The sequence below is a fragment of the Spermophilus citellus genome (assembly GCF_964194105.1).
Source record: "Spermophilus citellus genome assembly, chromosome: 4".
In the NCBI taxonomy this organism is placed as follows: Eukaryota; Metazoa; Chordata; class Mammalia; order Rodentia; family Sciuridae; genus Spermophilus; species Spermophilus citellus.
In genome coordinates, this window is record NC_138185.1 from 54182225 (window position 1) to 54203738 (window position 21514).

At 45.9% G+C, this 21514-nt stretch overlaps 1 protein-coding gene across 2 annotated transcripts in view; it reads right to left on the reverse strand.

The window, feature by feature from the left end:
• The window catches only part of LRRK1 (leucine rich repeat kinase 1), a 171160-nt gene that overhangs the window by 24386 nt on the left and 125260 nt on the right, over positions 1-21514 (reverse strand). For both annotated transcript variants that reach the window (XM_081289694.1, XM_081289695.1), the window contains exons 13-23: positions 18775-18904; positions 18064-18176; positions 17395-17609; positions 15179-15343; positions 14576-14748; positions 13370-13490; positions 12991-13150; positions 11544-11820; positions 3967-4138; positions 1094-1257; positions 76-215 (exon numbers count right to left, since the gene is read on the reverse strand). In XM_081289694.1, coding sequence (XP_081145820.1) covers positions 76-215; positions 1094-1257; positions 3967-4138; positions 11544-11820; positions 12991-13150; positions 13370-13490; positions 14576-14748; positions 15179-15343; positions 17395-17609; positions 18064-18176; positions 18775-18904 — 1830 coding nt within the window. The remainder of the gene's footprint in view (positions 1-75; positions 216-1093; positions 1258-3966; positions 4139-11543; positions 11821-12990; positions 13151-13369; positions 13491-14575; positions 14749-15178; positions 15344-17394; positions 17610-18063; positions 18177-18774; positions 18905-21514) is intronic.

Genomic DNA, 21514 nt, shown 5'->3' on the forward strand with positions numbered 1-21514 from the left:
CAAAGGCACAGCCCCATCTGGTTTATAAAGAAATAAAAGGATGGTCAAAGGCTTGGTTCAAGAAAGTTCTCTTACCAGGAAACCACTGATCGATCAGGGAATTGACATGATCCGTGATAAAAGCCATTGCTGAGAAGTCCCTCATTTCCGACTGGCAAATGATTTTAATCCCTCCACTTTTCTTCTTTTTCCAGTTCACATCGGAGGATTCCACGCTGCAGCCCAGAAAGGAAAAGGAGACCATTGTGAGTCTGCTGAGGTGACTTGGGTGATCTCCAAGGTGGACCCCGCCCTAGGGACCCGGAGGGGCCCCATGTCCTGCAGGACTGCTAGGAGACCCCTCTGCTGGGCACTTGTGTTTGTGGGTCTGTCTTGTCCTTGTCTCCTTCCCCATGCCATCCCCACCACAGTGAAGTGGCCATAAGGAGGAGGACTTTGCTGTCAGGATGCTCAGGGTGGACTCTGACTCTCAGATGTGACCCTGACGGAGTCCCTTCTCTCTCTGAGCCACCGTGGTCTCATCTGCAGTGGTAATGGTGAGCTTTAAAGCAAGAACATCTTCACGGGATCTTCTCACACAGCTAAGGATTCTTTTGAAAAATTCATTGTAAATATTAAATAATCATGTGCATTGATCATTCATTAAGTCTGTTGGGCTAGCTTCATGTGTGTGTCTCTAAATAAATTAATTAATAAATAAAAAAGAAGAGAAAGGGCATCTTGTCATCTTGTTAGGCCCCAGCGTGGGATTGAGGCTGAGGATCCCTCGCACCCACTCGTTTGGTTTCTCTCAGAACAAGGGGGTGGGCTGGTGGTCTACCAGTGACTGTGGGAGGTACCCACTGTTCTTATTGCTTGCTCAGTGGCTGCCACATCTGCTCTGACCATTCCAGTCCTGCAAAAGGAGTGTGGAAAGGGTGAGAAGATGGGGACCTCGGGGACATTCACAGAGAGGCTCTTGCATTTGTAGCAAGCTGCCGTGAGGAACCCCTCTCGGGAGCACTCTGGTGAGGCATTGCCCAGGGGGCTGTTATGGGGATCCTTGTCCCAGCACCTTGCTGAGCTGGGCTGGTGGGCTTCCAGATGTTCCTACCTGAGGTAGCCCCCATCAAAAGTGACCAAAAGCCCCTCCTGCCAATAGATGGTCTGATTTCTTTTCACTCTGAATGTGCTACAGCGATTTCTCTGGTTTCCCGTGAAACTGTAAATGGTGACTTTTCTGTTCCTGCTTTTAGTATTCTTCTTGTTTTCAAAAAGCTGAAAGATAGACAGAAAAGACCCTGCTTAAGCATTTCGTGCTCGCCGCTGGCCCTGTGCAGAGCTCTAACGAGGCCTGGGCGGCCTCATCTTGATAAATCACCACGGGCTTCCCACCCTCTCCTCCCACGCCTGCCGCTCATCCCTGCTGCCAAATTAAAGGCTGCATGATCTGTAGGGGTCTCCTGGGTACCCTGGGAACAGATTTTCCAAACGATTGAAAGTAGACTTTTCTTCTTAAAAAATCTTTTCCCTCTCTGGCTTCACAAGTAAAAATTTATGTTAGAAATGTGGGCAAGGCAGAAAAACATGAGAGACAATAAAACAACAATTTAACACCCAGAAGACAAGTCATTAATATTTAGTTACCTAGGATTTCAGGATTTTTAAAAATTTACATATACAGTTAAAAAACAGCCTATGTTGTATTTCTTTTCTTTTTTAAGATTACCTTTATTTTATTTATTTTTATATGTTGCTGAGGATCAAAGTAGAATTTATTTATTTTTATATGTGCCTCATGCATGCGAGGCAAGTACTCTACTACTGAGCTACAACCCCAGCCCTGTGTTTCTAATTCTAGTATAATTTTGGGCTGAGGATGTGGCTCAGAGGTAGAGTGCTTGTCTGTCTGTCCACCGCGTGTGAGGTCCTGGGTTCAATTTCCAGTACTGAAAAAAAAAAGTATACTTTTAAAAAACATCACTTTTTCCATGTCATTAAAAACTCACTCGGGACTAGGGTTGTGGCTCAGTGGTAGAGCGCTTGCCTGGCATGTGTGAAGCCCTGGATTCGATCCTTAGCACCACATATAAATAAAGAAAAAGTAAAAAATTCCACTGGCAACTAAAAAATATTAAAAAAAACTCACTTAACATTCATTTTGCTAAAGCTGTGAAGTATAGTAATTTTTCAAATCATTCCCTTCTTTTGGATGTTTAGATCAATGCCAATCTTTTGCTTCCTCAAATATGGTATGCTGACATGAAAAAAGCACAAAGATTTATCTGGTTCACAATGATTTCCTCAATTCAGGTATTTAGCTGTGGGGTTATTGATTGAAGGGGCTGAAGGTTTTAAGGCTCTGGTTGCTACAGAGGAACTGGCTTTTGGAACCTTGAGACCATCATACACACTAACTTCCAGTGTTCCGCCTCTGGGTATTGAGGTTCACTCTTTGCTAATTTGATAGGTGAAAAGTAGCATCCTCTGATGCATGAATTTGCATGCCTTTGATTAGAGATGCAACTGAACTCTTTTTTCCCCTGTCACTCATCTGAATTTCAATAGGACTTCTTTCCAAAGTTTGGGTGGGGGATGCTGTTGGGAAGGATGCTTGCCTCTGCACCCAGCTGTGCCCTGCTTGTGAGCTCAGCCTCCCAAGATGATGGTGCTGGTGACCTCCCACTTAGATGCAGCAGGATGCAGAGTTCAAAGGGAGGGCAGAGGGAAAGATGAAACCTTGGAGAGACAGTGCCTGCACCCCACTGCACCTTCCAGGCATTATAAACAAATCTCCTTTCTGCTAACACAGGCTGCCACAGTTCCTATTGATTTTCGGGTGCCTGCATTTATTTTTCTTCCACTTTAACAAAAAGGGAAGATCAAAGAACAGCTTTATGGAGCCAAGAATTTATAATTCAGTAAGCGTGTTCTAATTAGAAAGTAGCAAAAGTAAGCTCACACAGAGATCAATGTCAAAAGGATTTAAAAGGCCAGATTTATGCCAGGGGTTCACAAACTGTAGCGTGCATCAGAATTCTTTGTCCAAATCAGATAGCTAGGCTCCATCCTGGAGTTTCTGAGGCAGTGGGTTTAGGTTGGTGTGCAAGAATTAGCATTCCTTGTATGTTACTATGCAAAGCTAATTCTGCTGATTTGGAACCCCAATTTGAGAACCACTGCTCGGGGCAAACATTATCTCCATAGTATTTATGTTGAATGACAGCAGGCCACTGCTCCATAACCCTAGCTGAACCCACAGGACAAAATTCCTTAGGTTAGTTCTTTTTTGGTAACTAGACCAAGTGTTCAAGGTCGGCTGCAGAGTGGAATCACCAGAAGGCCTTAAAAGATACCAATACCTGGGTGCCCACCACCAAAGATGCTGATTTTTTTTTTTTGTACTAGGAATTTTATTTATTTATTTATTTATTTATTTTTGAGATAGGGTCTTGGCTTGCTATGTTGTTGAGGCTGGCCTTGAACTTACGATCCTCTTATCTCAGCCTTTCGAGGTGCTAAGATTACAGGTGTGTGCCACCACACCTGTTCCCATAGATTCTGATTTGGATGGTCTGGGGAATGGTCTGTGTTTGTTAGAGCACCTCTGGGTGAGTCTAGTGTACAGCCAGGATGGCAAGACCATGCGTCTGAAGTCATGGACCAGTGGCATCACTTGGGGAATAATGAGAAATGCCAATTTTTGGTCCTGGGCCATATCACTGGGGGTGGGGCCCAGAAACTTGTATTTTCATTAGAACAAGCTTTCTGGATGATTTGGAGGTGGGCTGACATGAGGAAACCCTGATCTAAAGTCTGGTGGACACTGATGGCATTCACAGGATGGTTCGAATGGTTTGTGCCTCCTGGTTCTAGCTCAGTGGCATCTCTGAAGGAGAAGAGTCTTCAATCTGGTCCCACTGGGAAACAGGACATCTTCCCTCCCTCAAGGGTGCACTGCAGGTGCCCCCCAGAACCCACAGCTACCTGCAGGTCCATCTCGGCCAAGCTGATCAGCATCCGTGCTATAAATCTTTGCCAGAAGCCAACAGGAACGAAGCTCATCTTAAACACCCGCTGGATTGTATTGGCTGTGGGGTGCCGCATGCCATGGGTGTCCAGGCCAGGTTTGGATGGAAGGAGATGTGGCAGGAGGTAGCTGAAATACATCAAGGGGACCGGTGACCAGCATGGACCAAGTTTTGCTGCAGGCCCCTGACCCCCCTGGCAGAGAGCCTGGCCTGGGAGTCTGCTTCTCCAAGTGACTCAGGCTGTCCAAGTGCCTTCCACACATGGCCTTTGGAATTCTATTTTTAGAAAGACAGGGTGGTTTACATGCTGAGAATAACTGCTCCAGAGGCAAATGAAGATGGCCATAGTGAAGGTATTTACCAAAGATTCTGAGAGAGACTAGAATGATGTTGAGGGAAGATGTGAAAACATCTGTGGTCATAAAAATGTCAGACACAGCAAACTGAGGTCGATTCTCGGCAAACTGGGTTGCGGTTGGGAAATTACTTAACATTGACTTTGGTTGGTGGAGGAAAAACAAATACAGCTGCACAGTTCTAAGGACAATGCAGATATCGGGGTCAGGGTAACGTCTTTTTGGTCTTTGAAGCTATTTATTGTTCTTGGCCAATTGAAACAACACAATTGCCTTAAAAGTTCTAAGGTGGTTGTTTTGCGCAAAAGAGGGATGTTTTATGAGAACACTTATGGCCATCGTAAAAATGCTGCATCACTGTGTGACTGAGGCGCTCATGTCTGTTGTCATTTTAAAACAGCTGAAACCTGGGAGGTCCTCCCAAAAGCGTGCCTGAAAACTAGCATCCTCTGTGTGCTGTGGGGGTAGAAGTAGGACAGGCACAGGGTGACTGCAGGCAGGGGCGTCGCGGGCCACCCTCTGGGTGTGCAGAAGCTAGAATCTTCTCAACAAACCTATGCCTTCGGTTTCAATCTTCTAAAAATAAATCCACTGCATTCCAACAAACGTCTTTAGAACAGTTGGGAAAAGGCTCTCTCCTAAAATTTTATGCAGCTGTCCCTTCGTAGTTATAGGTTCCATATTTATAGATTCAACCAACTCAGATTGAAAATGGTAATAAAAAAGTCTATACATGTACAGACTTTTCTTGTCATTATTCCCTAAACAATATAGTATAGCAACCATTTACATAGCTTTTACATGATATTAGGTATTATAAGTCATCTAGAGATGATTTAAATTCTATGGGAGAATGTGCATAAGTTCTATGCAAAAACCAGGCTATTCTCTATGATGGCTCTTGAGTATCCATGGATTTTGGTATCCTCAGGAGGTCCTGGTACCCCATGGGTACTGAGGGATGACCATTTTAAGAAAAATTCTGTGACAGCCTGGTGGCCCAAGCACACAGGTGCAAATCCCAACCCTGACTTGCCTGCTCTGTGTTGTGAGCCCCATGGGAAGGACAGGGTTCCCACCTGGCAGGTTGGTGAGGATTGACAGGGCTGTGAAGGTGACCCAGTGGACGCAGATGATGAGGTATTAGGTCCTTTTCAGTCACCGCAGGTCTTAGGTGAAAGGACATTCTCAACCACTGGGCTCGTGCCTCTGTCCCCACTTTGGCCTTCTCTATCTTAGCATCCTGTCTTATTTCCTCAAGTTTTGGAAAATTCATATTTGTTTTATATGCTCATAATTCTTCCCCTACATAGCAGGACCTCACCAGAACCTACTATTGCTTTTTTTCTGTTTCATCTACCCATGTCATGCTCAGCCTGTGTCTCACGTGACTGCTTACAAGGGCTGGCTGTGCTCTGGGAAAGGGCTTCCTGCTTTCCTCTCTCTTTGTGGCTATGTGCCTGGAGAAGGGAAGGAGCATCAGGTATCCCAGGGGTTCCAGTACACAGCTCAGTGCACAAACAGAATCGGTGCTTTGTGAAGGCAGGGATCGATATTTCTGAAGGCAGGTATGACTTAGAAGTCAGTAAGGCCAAACTCTCCAGACTCTGATCACAGAAGCCAGATCTCAAGGGGAGCAGAGTCCCTGGAGAGAACAGTATACCTGGTTGAAGAGCAATTAGGAGCCGGGAAGGCTGTCCCAGGGGGTGAGCAGACAGTGAGCAAGATGGAACTAAAGAGGCGAACTATCCATGTATTTGATGAACACAAACAAGTGAAACCGGGGCAAGAAGTGGTGCCTGCAATGAAAAACTGGGCTGGCTAGCAGTATACCACTGAGACGGCCAGATGGTGGGGTTAGGGCCCTTTCCAGTGTCTGCTGAGAGCTCAGGAGTTTCCACCTGCAAGAAATGCATATGTTCCAAGAGGTTCATGAATCCCCTGAAGGTTTTCCAAGGGACTAGAGGGGTTCACGGGCTGCAGGTGGAAGACCTGCCAATACATCTGTTTGCATTGATCCAGAAACTGTAGCAAAGTCACTGACCTTACAAAAGCTTATGATGCAAGGAGCTGGAACTCGCCTAGGACACAAGGGAACCATTATGGCTGTGCTAAGATGGAAAATGTTCTGCTATTCACGGCACTGTGCAGAACCAGACACCCCAGCTGTGAGTACTTAACACAAAGAACTAGCAACAACAGTACTGCTAATACCTGATGTCTTGAGAGTTCTTAGGTGTAAGAGTCACTGTTCTAAGTATTTTACATGTATTATCTAATTTAATGATCATGACAGCTATGAGTAGGTAACAGTGATTATCCCCATTTTACAGAAAAATAGTTGAGATTCTTGGACAGGCTGGTTTTATGTTCTCACTCCCTGTACAGTAAGCTTCCCTGGGGACCCTGGTGATGATCTGACTGATTTAAAAAAAATATTTATTTTTTTAGGTGTAGATGGACACAACACAATGCCTTTATTTTTATGTGGTGCTGAGAATTGAACCCGGGTCCTACCGGTGCTAGGCGAGCGCTCTACCCCTGAGCCACAATCCCAGCCCCCATCTGATTGATTTTTTTGTGTGTATGTTGTGCTGGGAATAAAACATAAGACCTCATGTATGCTAGGCAAGTACTCTACCACTAAGTTACATTGCCAATTGATTTTACTGTTCAACCAAATAGAAAGATCTATATCTATACATATACATATATTGATATATCTGCTCTATATATAGTACATAAATAACTGGCTCATATTTATTAAGCACTAATATTTCTTCAGTCCTCTAACCCATTGATAAAATAAGTAGAAAGTTATGTAAACTCATTGAGTACTTAACCTTGAGTTTTTTTGTGTACCAACCTTAACCTTGGGTTTTTTGTGTACCCTGAATTCTTGAATTTAAGGACATCTTGAATTCCTCTTTGGGATTTCTCTTTTTAGGTCTTTGAACATGACCTCCATGAAACTGAAGCAGCAAGAATTTGAGTCTCCCTCCCACAATAAGGCCAAGTTGAAAAAGCTGGGTGGGGCCTCAGGACAAAGGGGCCCAGTTTGGCCCCCAGGAACTTGCATCTATGCCAACAGAATTTCTGATCTGGCCTCATAACAGCTGGGCCAGCTTCCCAGGGGCTTCTAGTGGGCATCCCATTGGGCTCTAGAGTTGGGGGAGCAGGGGGTGATATATTCTATGGCAGGTGTCTAACAAAGGTCTGTGGATTAGGGATACCAGCTGCTGCCTTGTGACCAACACCAGAATCAAACCCTGGAAGTGGATGAATCAGACTAGAACAAGAGCCCTTGAGCACCAAGTTGGTTTAGGTCCAAGCATCACCTGTAGACTGGGAAGCCACCAGAGGTCTGATCCCCATGTGGTCCCTCCAGGCCTGGACTGCTTGGGGTTCCACCTCAGGATAGGGGGCTTTGTAGTTAGCTGTTCAGGAAGATGCATCCTGACATGAAGTAGCCCAGGTGATACATGATCCCCAGCATAACCACTAAACACAATACCAAGAAGAGTAGCTAAATAGCCATCAGAGGGAATGAAAATACTAAAAACAAAGGTAGAAGAAAGTGAACAAAATAACAAAAACAGATGGAATAAATAAAAATAAATGGAAAGATAGTAGACTTAAACACAACCATATAATTAATTACATTAAATTTAAATGAACTAAATATTCCTATTAAAAGTCAGAGACTATCTGATAATGTGCTGTTAGCAAGAGACCCATTTTTAATATAAATAACCAGAGAAGCAGCTAATAAAAGGATGAAGGAAAAAAATCCATTTAAAATAAAAAGAAAGAAAAAACTGTCCATTTTAGATTCGGAAAATATAGACTTCAAGAAAAGGATGTTACCAGAGCTAGAGAAGCTTTATAATGATAAAGGGTTAATTCATTACAAAGACATGACAATTACAAATATGCCTGGAAGAAGGGGCCTTGAGCAAAAGAATGCAGCTTTAGAAGCTGGAAAAGACAAGGAAATGGACTTTCTCCTAGAGCCTGCAGAGGGAGCACTGGCCTTGGGACACCTTGTTTTGGACCAGTGGAACTGATAACGGACTTCTGGCCTCCAGAACTGTAAGAGAATACATGTATGATTATTTTATGTCACCAAGTTCACGTTACTTATTATAGAAATATGTAACAGAAAGTGAACACAAAGGGTGTACATTACCTGATTTCAAGGCTTACCCTGAAGCCACCATAATCAGTGTAGCTTGTTACCGGTACAAGGATAGGAACATGAATTAGTAGAACAAAATAGAGTCTGGAACTAAACCTGCAAGGCTGAGTTTTGATAAATGAACCAAGGTAATTCAATGAGGGGAAAATGGAAATCTTTTCAATAAACGATTCCAGAACAATTGGATAAACATATAGAAAAAAAGTGAATCTTGGTCCTTGCTTCACACCATAAACAAAAATCCATTTGATATGGATTATAGGTCCCAAAGTAAAAGCTAAGCTACAAAGCTTCTAGAAGAAAAATATAATAAGATTGTCAAGATCTTGTTATAAGCAAGTATATAAACAAGTCACAGATAGGGAGAAAGAATTTGCAGATCATGTATTTGGGAAAGAATTTGTATCTGGGACATATAAAGAACTGCAAATAAGCAAGAAAAAGGCTAACATTCTAATTATAAAATAGACAAAACTTGAATAGACACCTCACACAAAAATATACTATATGAAGGGCCAACAAATTTGTAAAAGGTGTTAAATTTCATTAGTTATGAAGAAAATGCAAAGTAAAACTACAGGGAAATACAATTTCATATCCATCAGGTAAAATTAGAAAGACTGATAGCAAATGTTAGGGAGGTAATAAAGTGACTAAAAAATACAACCTCTTGAGGGAATTATTGGGCAGTTTCTTATAAAATTAAGCTTAACTCATTCACTTTATGACCCAATAATTCCACTCCTCCTATTTACCTAAGAGAAATGAAAATACATGTCTCCAAAAAGACTTAGGGCTACACACAGCAGCTCTATTTATAGTAGCCAAAACCTGGTACAACCCCAACATCCACCAACATGTGAATGCAATAAATACACTGTAGTAAAGCTGCAACGGAATACTACTCAGCAACAAAGAACAAAACTTTTGATATACACAACAGCCTGGACGCATCTCAGCACATGATGTTTAGCAGGAGGTACCACTTGGAGAACATACTGCATGATTTCTTTCAGTTATGAAGTTCAAGAAAAAGGAAGGTGTTGGTGAGGGAATTAGAGCAATGGTGATAGCTAATAAGGACAGGAGAGTATGTGGGGGAACTTTCTGTGGTGATGGAATTGTCTATATCTTAATTTGGGAGTTGGTTACCTACTGTATGCATTTGTAAAAACTGGTTGTTTCAGATGTTGGTGATCTGTGCATTTCACTGTAAGCACAGTAGTCCCTCCTCTTTTCTGCAGGGGATAAGACCTTCAGTGAAGCCTGGAACTGATACTAGTACCAAATTCTATATATGCTATGTTTTTTCCTATATATATACATACCTACCATAAAATTTAATCAAAAAAATTGGCAAAGCAAGAGACTGACAATAGCAATTAATGATAAAACAGACACATAAAAATGTCACAAAAATGGTCATATGGTTGCTGGCATCACTACTTATATGCATTGGGGCCATTTTTAAATAAAATAAGGGTTACGTGAACACAAGCAAGGTTACATCACCACAGTCAATCTGATAACTGAGATGGCTATTAAGAGATTAGCAGGGGGGTAGCTTATATAGAATGGATACAGTAGACATAAGTGATTAGCAGGGGGATAGTTTATACAGAATGGATACAGTAGACAAAGGAATGATTCATGCTCCTGGTGAGTTGGAACAGGATGGCACAAAGTTTCATCATATCACTGAAATGGTGTGCAATTTAAAACTAAGGAATTGCTTATTTCTGAAATTTTCCATTTCATATTTTCAGACTGCAGTGGAAAGTAAAACCTTGGATAAGAGGAGACTACTGTAAGTTTTACCTCAAATTAAAAAGAGAAATAGATGAGTGGCACAATGAGGAAAAGTCCAGTCAACAGACTTGCTTCCTTGACGGGTGGCAGGGCCATGTAATAGAAGGGTAGAGTAAGGAGTGGGTGTCAGGGATACAGAGAGAAATCTTGAGCATATAAGTTCCACTTTCCAAGAAGGGCAGTGTGGAGGATGTTCTCAATGGGACCAGACAGCAGAGGAGAGAAAGCTGAGCTGAGTGCCATGTAATCTTCCAGGTGGCAGCATTTGGAAGGTCAGGCGTTAGGCTCTGGAGGGAGGTCCTTGCAGGAAATCTGGGATTCTTTTTGCAAAGTGCAAGAAGAGCAGGGCAGCTGACTTGATGGCTCAGGCTAAGTGCAAAGGAGGATCCCACTCAGGAAGAAGTTGGTGGCAGTAGAGGAAATTTTCAGGGTCACTGAGTCAAGAAGGCTGACCAGAGGTCAAGGTTCTGATTACTTTTAGTGGAAGACAGGGAGGGGCAGCTAAGGCACCCATTGGCTTTCTTGGCAACCAGCACCAAGTCAGGAGGTCAATGGGTGGCCCTTGAGGAAGAGCAGGATGCTGCTGAGGAGGAAAAGGAAAAGGAGGAGGAGACTTGGTTTTGTTTTGCTTGTGGTTTAGGACTGGGAGACCTGTTCATGTCACAGACCCAGGAAGAGTCCACAAAAAGAGGCATTTCACAGAATATCTCTACTTGGCAAAGGGATGCCCTGTGATGACGGAACCCTCAGAGTAGGTGACAATGTTGCTCCCATAAGTTCATCAAACTAGATTGCATTTTGAAGCCAGGCTGTTTAATTAGGAAATACATCCTCATTGGTTATTTTTACTCACCATATAACCAAGCCACCAAACCCCCTGCCAAACTAAGCCCTCTTCCAAGTCATTTTTAATGCCATTCTTGTATGTTTTCCTAAATCTTTTCAATGAATCGATTTCTTTCAACTTCCCTACACAGGAGGGAAGCACCAGCTGGGGGGCTAGCTGTACCTACTGCCTCAATGCAGCAGGTCATCACCAGGTGTTGGCCTGTCCCTGGGAGTGATGGTAGTGGCACCAATCCCTGGAGGTCTTGTTCAGGCCATCAGTGGCTCCAGACCCCAACTCCTTCCTCCAGGAAGCGACCTGCACAGGGTGGTCTGTGGCCTCACCTGTCATTGGCGACGGGCAAGGCGATCTCAAACTTGGCCAGAAACTGGAAGTACTGCTCCTCGGTTTGCTGTGTGAAGCCTGTCCCCACTAGCAGCATCCTGAGGTCCTCTGCACGGATCACCCCGTTCTTGGCCACCGACCTGGAGCCCTTAATGTTGAAGATCCTCTGCAGACACTCAGATAACCAAATGGGATCCAGGAAGTAGAGGTTCCTCAGGCCGTGGCTGGTGTCCGGGAAGTGCAGCAGCGTGCCGGTTTCTATGAGGAAGCTGATGGCTGCGGGAGGAGAGCAGGAAGCAGTGTTGGTGATGGGGTGAAAGGGAAGCTAGGCACTAAGTTTTCCTGGGAAGAATCCAACACTCCTGACATGCTGAGCCTCTCAGGTGGGACAGGAAACCTGAGCTCCATTTCCTGGTGGCACCTTGTAACTCTCGCCAGTATCCTGAGCTGACGGCCAACTGGGCTTCTACGGCAAGTTGTTATTTTCAGATCCAGCCTTTGTAAATTGCCCTACTTGCTAAAATTTGTATCACCAAAATACAATACTTGAGGTACTTTTTCAGACATGGATAGACATGGGCTGAGTTGGGGGAAGTTTGAGTCGCCCGCCCAGGTGAGCATGTTCCCAGCTGAGGTTGAACAAATGATGTTCTGCCTTGTGGCCGCAGCTCTGGTAATGTAAAGGAGTGTCTATCTAGTGGGCTATTTAGTGGCCATGTTTTCTGAATTTTGAACTTTCTGCTAGTGATTTTGTTGCTTACAAAGGCCCCCAATTCCAGTGTTGAAACGCTGTGTAGTGTTCCTGGGCACCAGAAAGCTGCAATGTACTTTACGTAGAAAATACATAGTTAGATAAGCTTTGTTCAGGCATGAATTTTAGTGCTGTGGACCATGAGTTCCATGTAATGAATCAACAGTATATATTAAATAAGACATCTTAAACAGGAGCACACATAAAGCAAGCTTATGCATTGATAGGTTGATGATAATGTGGCCAGAGACTCAAGGGAGCCTAATTCTATCTTTCCACAGGAGCGATGGTTCAGGATTCACTAATTCAGTGGTTGAGGTTAATTTATAGACTATAACTACCGTGAATGATGAGAACTGGTTGTAACTATTTAACCTCTGCCGCCCTACTAAACTTCAGCCCCAGGGGCTATGACCAGAGCTATGTTCTCAATGGCCAACAAAATGCTATTATAGAGCAGTCATGTGCGTTCTCTCTGTCCAAGGAAAGAAGGTGGGAAGGGGGGATGATGGGAAGGAGAACACCAGGCAGAGTATTGGAATCTCTCATTCAAAATTGGTTTCCCTGCTGTGCTGAGGTTCAAGCTAGAACTATCAAGTACAGGTGGTTGTGTTTCTCACACATTCCATGGAGACCCTGGCCCTCTGCCCAGCCTCCCAGCATCTCCCATGCTGGTGCCCACCCCCTAGGCCCACCAGACTGCAGGTCCTCATAGTCTTTGATGTCGTTGCCAGGTGTCTGCTCCACCAGCTGCTCCAGCTGCCTGTCCGTCAGGTATTGCACGTCGTCGCCAAGGCTGCGGCGCTGCTGCTCTGCCAGCACGGCCTCCTGCAGGCTGAGGTAGCTCCTAGGGACCTGGAGGACAAGTGGACGAGGCTGGTCCCAGGAAGTGCTACAGCTTCTCCCTCTCAGTCCTAAGGATTCAGGACCCTCCGTCCCACTACCTCCCCTGTCCCATTTGGAACCATGGATCCTTAAACTCAAATACATGTTTTACGACACAGAGAGAGGAGTGTCCCTATCCCCAACAGCAGGAAGCAACCCTGTGGTTTAACTGAGTGAGGGGGTACCCACCAGCCTCCCTGCTAGTCGCTGGCAGCCGATGGTGCTGCCCACGTCCTTCATGTTGCACGTGACATGGAAAATCAGCTGCCGCAGCCCTTCCTGGCCTTCCAGACTCTTACAGGAAATCTCGCTGTGTGTGCAAAAATAATCCCATCTTAATCACCATGCTACCCCTCTCTGCAAAGCACTTAGCGTCTTTGTTTTCCCAAAAGATTTATTCTGAACACTGGCAAGGGTGGAAAACTCATTAAAGGTGACACAGGAAGTTTAAGGAGGCTTTACTCTGTGCAAAGCACCATGCTGGGTACCCCTCAATACATCACTTTGGTCTGTCTTCCCAGCATGCCCATTTACAGAGGAGGAAAGTGGGTTACAGAGATATGATGTGAGCCCCTGGACACAGCTGGGAAGGAGCAGACTCAGGCTGGACCCAGGGCTCTTAACCAGAGCCAGCGCCCCTATTATTGCAGACCCTCCAGGGCTATCTCAAGGCCATCCCAGGAGTCCCCAAAAGCCTGATCCTGAGAGCCAGGCTCTCAGGTCTGCAGACTGACTGACTCACATACCAGCATCCATGGTACTTCACCCAGAGGAAACCCAAGAACCACCAGCGCAGTTACACCAATGCATGTTTTATTCTTATCAGGGGCCCCTCAATTCATTCATTAAGCCTCAGTTACATGTCTTCAAAGTGGACACAACAGCCCCTGTAACCTGCAGGCTGCATTGAGAGTCCAACGACAGGATGTTAGTGATAAGCCCAGAGCGATGGATCCAACCCATACGGCCCACCCCTCCTCACACTCAGCAGCTCCTTCCTTCCCCCACCCCCAAATGTGCAGCTGTCAGAACCACTAAGACTCAACAGGAGAACTGGGACCTCGCTCCCCCAGGGTCTGTCTTTAATTAATGATCTGCAAATGGGAGGGGTGGTGTCCAAGTTCACTTCTCTTAGTGACATGGGAACCATGCACTCTCGATACTGGCCATAGTGGGGAGGGGAGGACAGAAAGGAAGTACAGAGAGGCATCTCCAGGACCTTCCCTCTAGATATCTAGAGGATGCCCAGGGCTGGTCTGCTGAGCTGCCACCCGCTACCTGAGGAGCCCATCAGAGCATCAGGAGCCTTCTGCAGGCAGGTCCCAAGGAAGATGGACACATCGGCCACCAGAGCACACAGAAGCAGGAGCAAGCACGAGGATGAGGGACACTCACTGTAAGTGTTTGAAAGTGATGTCTGGGAAGCCCGTGGCTCTGGACCCGGAGGGCGAGCGGCACAGCGCCAGCACGTAGGCACGCAGCGTTGCGATTCTCTCCACTCGGAACTTGGCTTCAATTAAGTCCAGGTGTGTTCCAACCACCAGCACCACAGCATTTGGGGCCTTGGCCTGTGACAGAGGACCCCACGGTTGAGAGCCATCTCCATTCATGAACAAGGATGGGAAACAGCTCCCGAGGTGTGCAGAGGGTGCTGAGTTAGTTCAGCCTGTGGGGAGGATTTCTGATCCTCCAGATATTCCCTGACTGCCTAAGGCTGTGAACTGGCATCAGGCCTGCCTCACCTTTAGGGCTGGGAAGAAGCTCAACTCCTCTTTCACACACTGGGATGGGGGCTCTTGAATTAAAGGTTAACAAGAAAATTACAATAGCACCCCACTCCTCAGGACTATGATGCTGGGGCCTTCTGTGAAAGCAAGGTGGTTTTCCTAACACCATCCCTTTTTTTTTCTCAGTACAGGGGATGCTTCAGAGGAGTGGCAGGACCCCAGTAATGCTCTGAGAACTGGGAATCAGAGAGAAGACCTGGCATCTGCTCACCTCGATGTTAAGCAGCCAGAACTGGAGATTGGCCACGGCTTCCTCTCCCAGTGCCAGGTTCCAGACCACCACATATAGGGCCTTGTCCGTGAAGAAGCACTGGTTGACGGTAGCCATGCTGGCGGGGCCCCCGATGTCCCAGACGTTGAATTCCACGGACTCAACCTACTTGAGCAACAAGCCACCGCAGGGAGGCATTTTAGAGACCATGGTCTTAGGAAACCACATTGAGAAAACTGAACTTTGAATTCTGTATTTGGGGTCATGTCTGAAGAAGACATAACCATGGGAAAGTTCTAGACCTCCTATCATGTCTCTTTGAATCAGTAATCCAGGCGAGGGAAAGAGGCACAGTTGCGACAGGGTGGGCTCTTGGGGGTTTCTGCCTCTTGCTAACAGAGCAGGGCCAGACAGGCCCCCATGGCTGGGGTGTCTGGGAAACACTACAGGGCATTACGCTGGCTCTGTCACAGCTGCAGACTTAGGAGACATTTGGTGGGAGGACGCCCCTGCTCTGACCTCCTGGTCCTCACCAAGGTTTAAGCTCCCTCTGTTCAGAGGGTGGCCCCCAAACTGTGTAGGTCAGAGGGTGGCGCCCACCAAGGAGCATGGGAAACTCCCTGATGTGGGAACCCAACACCAGAGGGGCTGTTGGCTGCTGGGAAAGGCTGTGTAAGCCGTGGTTTCTCTATTGTCGAATGAGGTCACAGCTGGCCTGAGAAGCTAAGGCAGCAGCAGGCTGTAGCAAGGAGTCAGTGCTTTGGCCTCGAAGACAGACAGCATGCTGACCTGATTTTGCATAACAATGAAAACGGACAGCTGTTCTCCACCAGCTGAAGGTCAGCCACACACAGAGCGACTGAGCTCAGCACTCACAGAGCCAGAGGCTGTCCTTCAGTTAAAGGAGGGGGAGTTTCATGATGGCAGGAAGGATGTGCACAGGAAAAATAATATAAATTCACCCCTTAGGCCTTGGACGGCCATTTGCTAAAGAACAGCTGGATGGAAATGAGACTGAGTCATTGTTAAAAAGTCAAAGCCAAAGAATGTGGAAGATCCTGGTTATTTTGGAGACCCTTTGGATGGGTATTAACTAGATTCCTTGCTGGGGTGTACTGGGTGGGCCTAATATTAATTATCTGATTGTTCTGATCATAACAGATGGGACTCTATTCTTTGTTTTTCCAAGCTGGGGGCTGAACTCAGGGTCTCACACACCTTACACACACTCTCTACCATTGAACGACGGCCCAGCCCATTCTCAAGTGGGCTGGTTTCTGAGTCTGTGTTTGAAGGTACATTCACCTTAAATGCCTCATTTCTTGAACTGGGTTTCCTTTATCAGGAAAGATGTTTACAGTGAGACCCATCTTCAGCTGGCTCTGTGCTTGGGGACTCTGGACGAAATCATGCCACATCTGGACATGGCCCTTCAGTTTTTCATAGGGAAAACTCCTTGCACCTTGGATTTCTGGTCACCACGGGATAGCAGAAAAACACAGGCAGCAGCTGAGGCTGACACTGTTCCTAACCTAAGCACAGAGAAGAGCCAACTGCCTGGTGCTATGTCCCGGGGAGGGAGAGCCCCCCCACCCCCACCCCCATCATATCCAACAAGTTCTTTTTTCTCTTTCAAGAGCAAGAAAATGTTCATTTCCATTGCCTGGTACTAAATGGAAAAGAGGGATGATGAATAGGTTCAGCGAGGGCTTTATTTTAAATAGAACTTTTCAGATCTTGGGGTGAAAGGCAGAGATCATGAGGGATAGAGCATTCATTTTAGGTGTGCTTTATCAGCTTCCCTGTTAGAGAAAAGACAAATGCTGGGGTGTTTCACTGCCTGCAGGGGTACTTTGTTCTCAGCCCTGGGAGAACCCCAACCCAGATAATTTGAATCTAATCTCTGGGGCCAGGAAGTAGCAAAGCTTGAGTACTGGTGTCTTTACAAGTCCCCCAAGGGAATCTAATGGACAGCCAAGGTTAAGACTCACTGGCCCAGAGCCTCAGCTTAATTAGAGGAGAGAAACTACAAGTTCCCATCAAGAAGTGACTTGCTGCTGCCTTTGACAGAGCTGGTTTGGAACATCACATAATGGCCCCTGCAAACATCCTGGGCCTTGGACAGCTGAGAAACCCTGGGCTCTTTGGGAAGAAAGAAGGGCCTTCATGAATGTTCCTCCCACCCACACGGATACTGCACGCCGACCATCCTTGACCTTGGCTTTGGAGCCTGCTGGCCTCTGGAGCTCCCACTTGGTGGTCCGGATGGTGGCCTCACTGTACGCCACCTGGGGGGCCCTGCCCGTCTGTAAGATCTCCAGGAGGGTGGACTTGCCCTGGCGTGGTGGACCCACGATGATCATCTTCATCAGCTTGCATTTCTCTGCTTTCCGCAGCTGAGCACGCAGGAAAGACAGCATTGCTTTGGGACCTGTGCAACGTCATGAAAGGAGAGTGGACATCACTGCTAACATATAAAGGGAACATGCTCACATCTCTTAGGAAGAAACTAAGTCCTGTTGGGAGGGGACGTTTCTCATGTGTTCTAGGGGGATGGTTAAAGAAGATGATTGGATCTGGTGGAGACAGGGTGCCATTCCATTCACCCCACTGATGACGAGTCAATGTTAAGAATCTAGGGACAATGTCCTTGCTGCCTAAAAGGTCACAGCTTTACTGCCTGGCCACTCTCAATATAATGACCCATGCTAACTATTGCTCTAGGGACAGTTCCATAGCATCTTCCAAATCCTGAAGCTGGAGCTGGACCCTGTGAGTCATCCACTGTTTCCACCTCTAGAACCTCGCAGGTGGACCTGAGTTATCTTTTTTATTCAAGGGTGACAAGGAAGTGATGCTCTGGGGACAGGACATGGAAGTCCTACCTTCCTTTCTGATCTCTGCAGGCACATTGCTGATGCTCAGGTCTTCTGTGTCCAGTTGCCATAGGTTGCCCAGCTGTCCCAGTTCAGGAGGGAGCTCTCGGAGGCCAGGGTTGCTGAGGAAAGAATACTACATATGTGTGCACACACGCATACACGCATGCACATGTAGCTCCCATCAGCCTCTGTAGCCTGAGGAGACAACCACTGGCCTCCACCCAAGCTCTGTAAATCAGGCCCTGATTTCAGGTAACCCATTTGAGTACCAAGTCCAAAGCCTTTCTTCCCGGATGCTCAGTGGTAGAAAGGGCAATGCTGTCTTCTGCAAATCCAAGTCCCTGTGGCTTAGAGCTGGGTGCCCTCCTCCAATTCCCCTCTCTTGTCTTCCAATTACATTGCCATCAAGAGAATTACTGCCTCCTCTAGGAAAGCCAACACACCTTCAATATTAATATAGCATTTCATATTTTCATCAAATTTTACACACTGCCTAAAAGCTCCAGCAGTGTCCAGCACACAGTGAGTGCTGCGGAAGAACAAGGATGCAGGATGGAGGGGTCCTCGTGACAGCCCAAGTAAAGCAGCTGAAGCAGATATCCTTCTCACTCTCTGCCCCACCTCTGGCCCATGCTCACTTCTGAAAACCCCACTACTACCTATATTGACAGTTTCCCTAGAGACAGAGCCAGCAGACTTCTCTCACCACGCACTTACTTTCCCAAGTAGAGCTCTGACAAGCTCTTCAGCAGGCAAACAGATGGAGGGACTGCGTCAAGGTGGTTGTCATTCAGACAAAGGACTTCCAAAGACTCACTCAGGAAGGCTGGGAATTCCAGCATACACGCTGTGAAGACAAGACAAAGCAGACCGTTGGGTATTTTTAAAATAACTCTGGACCATGACAGCGTGGAAACCAGGTGAGTATGTAAACCAATACAAGCTGCAGAGGGCTTTGTGGCAAACCCTTCAGAGTACAATGCTCATCTCTCCAGTAGGCAATTCTCATTCCACAGACATCCTTGCATGCATATGTGGCGAAGATGCGGCAACAACGATGCTTGGTGGCATGCTGCTTGCAACAACAGAGAGAGGACAACCTATGTGCCCTTTATTGCAACTCCGTGTCCACAGCGAGTTGGTTTAGTGAATAATGGAATAATATGCAACTATTACAAAGCACGGGGCAGGTCACATGTGTAGGTATGAAGTGATACTCAAGAGCCAGTGATGAATTGAAAAAGCAAGATGCAGAACCAGGTTTCTAGAAGGCTTATTAGTGTGTCAGAAAACATCTGCAGACATGCACACACACATACACTCACAGTGTGTGTTATATGCATGTACATATACCACATATGCACAAATGCATATGCATGAATGTTACAGATGAAAACAGTTGTTAGCAACAAAAAAATTCCACAATTGTCTTTGGAGGAAGGGTCTTATTAGAGGATTGACTATTCAACCCATGCCCTTTGGTATTGTTTGAAAATTCTGTTTTCAAATATACATGTATTATTTCTTCAATTAAAAAAAACCTAGTTAACTAAAAAAGAATACTGTGGGCTAAGTCTTTATGTTGCCTAAGATGGCACTGAAAAGCGGGCCAACCCTTTAGTATTCAAGGGACTTCATTAATTAGGCTAATTATGAGATTACCATTAAAATCACGTTTCCAAGGTACCGGAGTGTTTGCATTGAGCAAAAACGTGCAGTGGGGGAAGGGAGAAAGCTTGGAAAAGGACACTAATGGGAATCAGAGGTTTAGATTTCTGCAAAATCTCTGAAATGTCTTCATCCTCTCTGGGAGCTTAGGGAATTCAAGATAAAAGGAGTGCCTCAAAGTCCCCTCCCTGGGTTCCCAGCCAGATGCAGAAGATGATGAAGCTAGAATTCTTTTGTTGGGCTGAAGCCATGTTTGGTTGCCTTTGATTCCCCCTACCCCCAACCCCAAGCTCTGGCTTTTCTCCACACGTGGAGCTGTAGTATCAATAGTAATGGGGCAACCTGACCGTAGAGAACATTCTGGAAGAGAGGACTGTGGCATACCAAGCTCGAGGTCTGGGAAATGTACCCAGCTGGCTATAATGCCAATGAGACTCACTGCAGGGGCCCTGTGGAAACACAGTTGCAACAGACATTTAAAGATGACTTTGTAATAGACCTCGTTCCATAGGAAGATGTTCAAAAAGGCTGCTGCTTCTTTTTTTTTCTTTTCAAGGAAACGGGATGATCAATATCAGCCTGCATTAATTCACATTTTTCACGGAAGAACATCCATCAAGAGAAAGATTTGCTTTCTTCCCAGAGAAAGGGAACATTCTGAACACCTGGCCTTTGGGATTTCCAATTCTGAAGGTTCCCCTGGTGTTTATGAAGCCTTTTAAAGGAATGGATGGGTGGAGTGAGGAGCTGCTGCCCCAGACGGAGCAGCACCTGCCACACACCTCCTGGCCCAGCGTGGAGAACTATGGAAACTGGGCTGGCAAGAGCATGGCTCGAGGTATTTATGAACTGTAATTATTTATTCATAAGTTATTTATGACTCTGCTGGTCTGAATTTTACCGTAAAAACGGCCATCCAAATTATTTTTGGACAAGGCTACTGCAAAAATATGACCACTTGAATGTACGTAAATCTCTCTGGAATTTCACTATCCATCTGCAAACAAGTTGTCTTTTATAGATAATTCTTTACCCCAGGGTCAACATCCCTGAGACAATAGCCCTACTGAGAAAAAGGGTTCACAAGCCACCACCGCCGCCCCCCCCCCCCGCCTTCTTTTCACTCAAGTTCAATCTTTTAGAAGAAATTGAAAAAATCAAGAGGCCTTTGTCATTTGCCAAAGCCATGACCTACCTCGGCCAGGGAACATCCTGGGGGTGTGGCCTCTTCGCCCAGGTCCTCAGACAAGCTCTTATGGGTCACCGGCAAAGCCAATTTCATCAGAATGGGTGCATGTTCCTATGGAACTTGCCATGTGTACTGGGAACTTCCTGTCTGGCATTTTCCCAAGGGAGTAGATGGTTCCACTGAGTCAAAGTCCCCTAGAAGGGATTCTGCACTTCTAAACTCTAGTTAGGTACCTTCTAACACACAGGGCTCAACCCACATGTGGCTTGCGGGATCAAGATCCACCCCAGATCCTCTTTTCATGCCCATCACCCCACTTGGCATCAACGAGAAGATGGTGTTTGTTTTCTTTTCTTCCCCGCCTGCACTCAATTTCTGACATCCTAAGGCCCTGCATTTAAAAGGGACCAGTTATGAAATTCATAATTGCAATCCTCTATTAGTGTGGTGAAGGATCTTTTCATCTGTCTCCTGGCAGTTGTGCAAACTGCTTCTATCTGTTGCTTCATTTTTTTCCTCCTTTTTTTTCTTTTGCTTATTGGGATTTTTTTTTAATCAATTGGTAAGCATTCTTTCTGTATTAGGGACATATGCCAATTT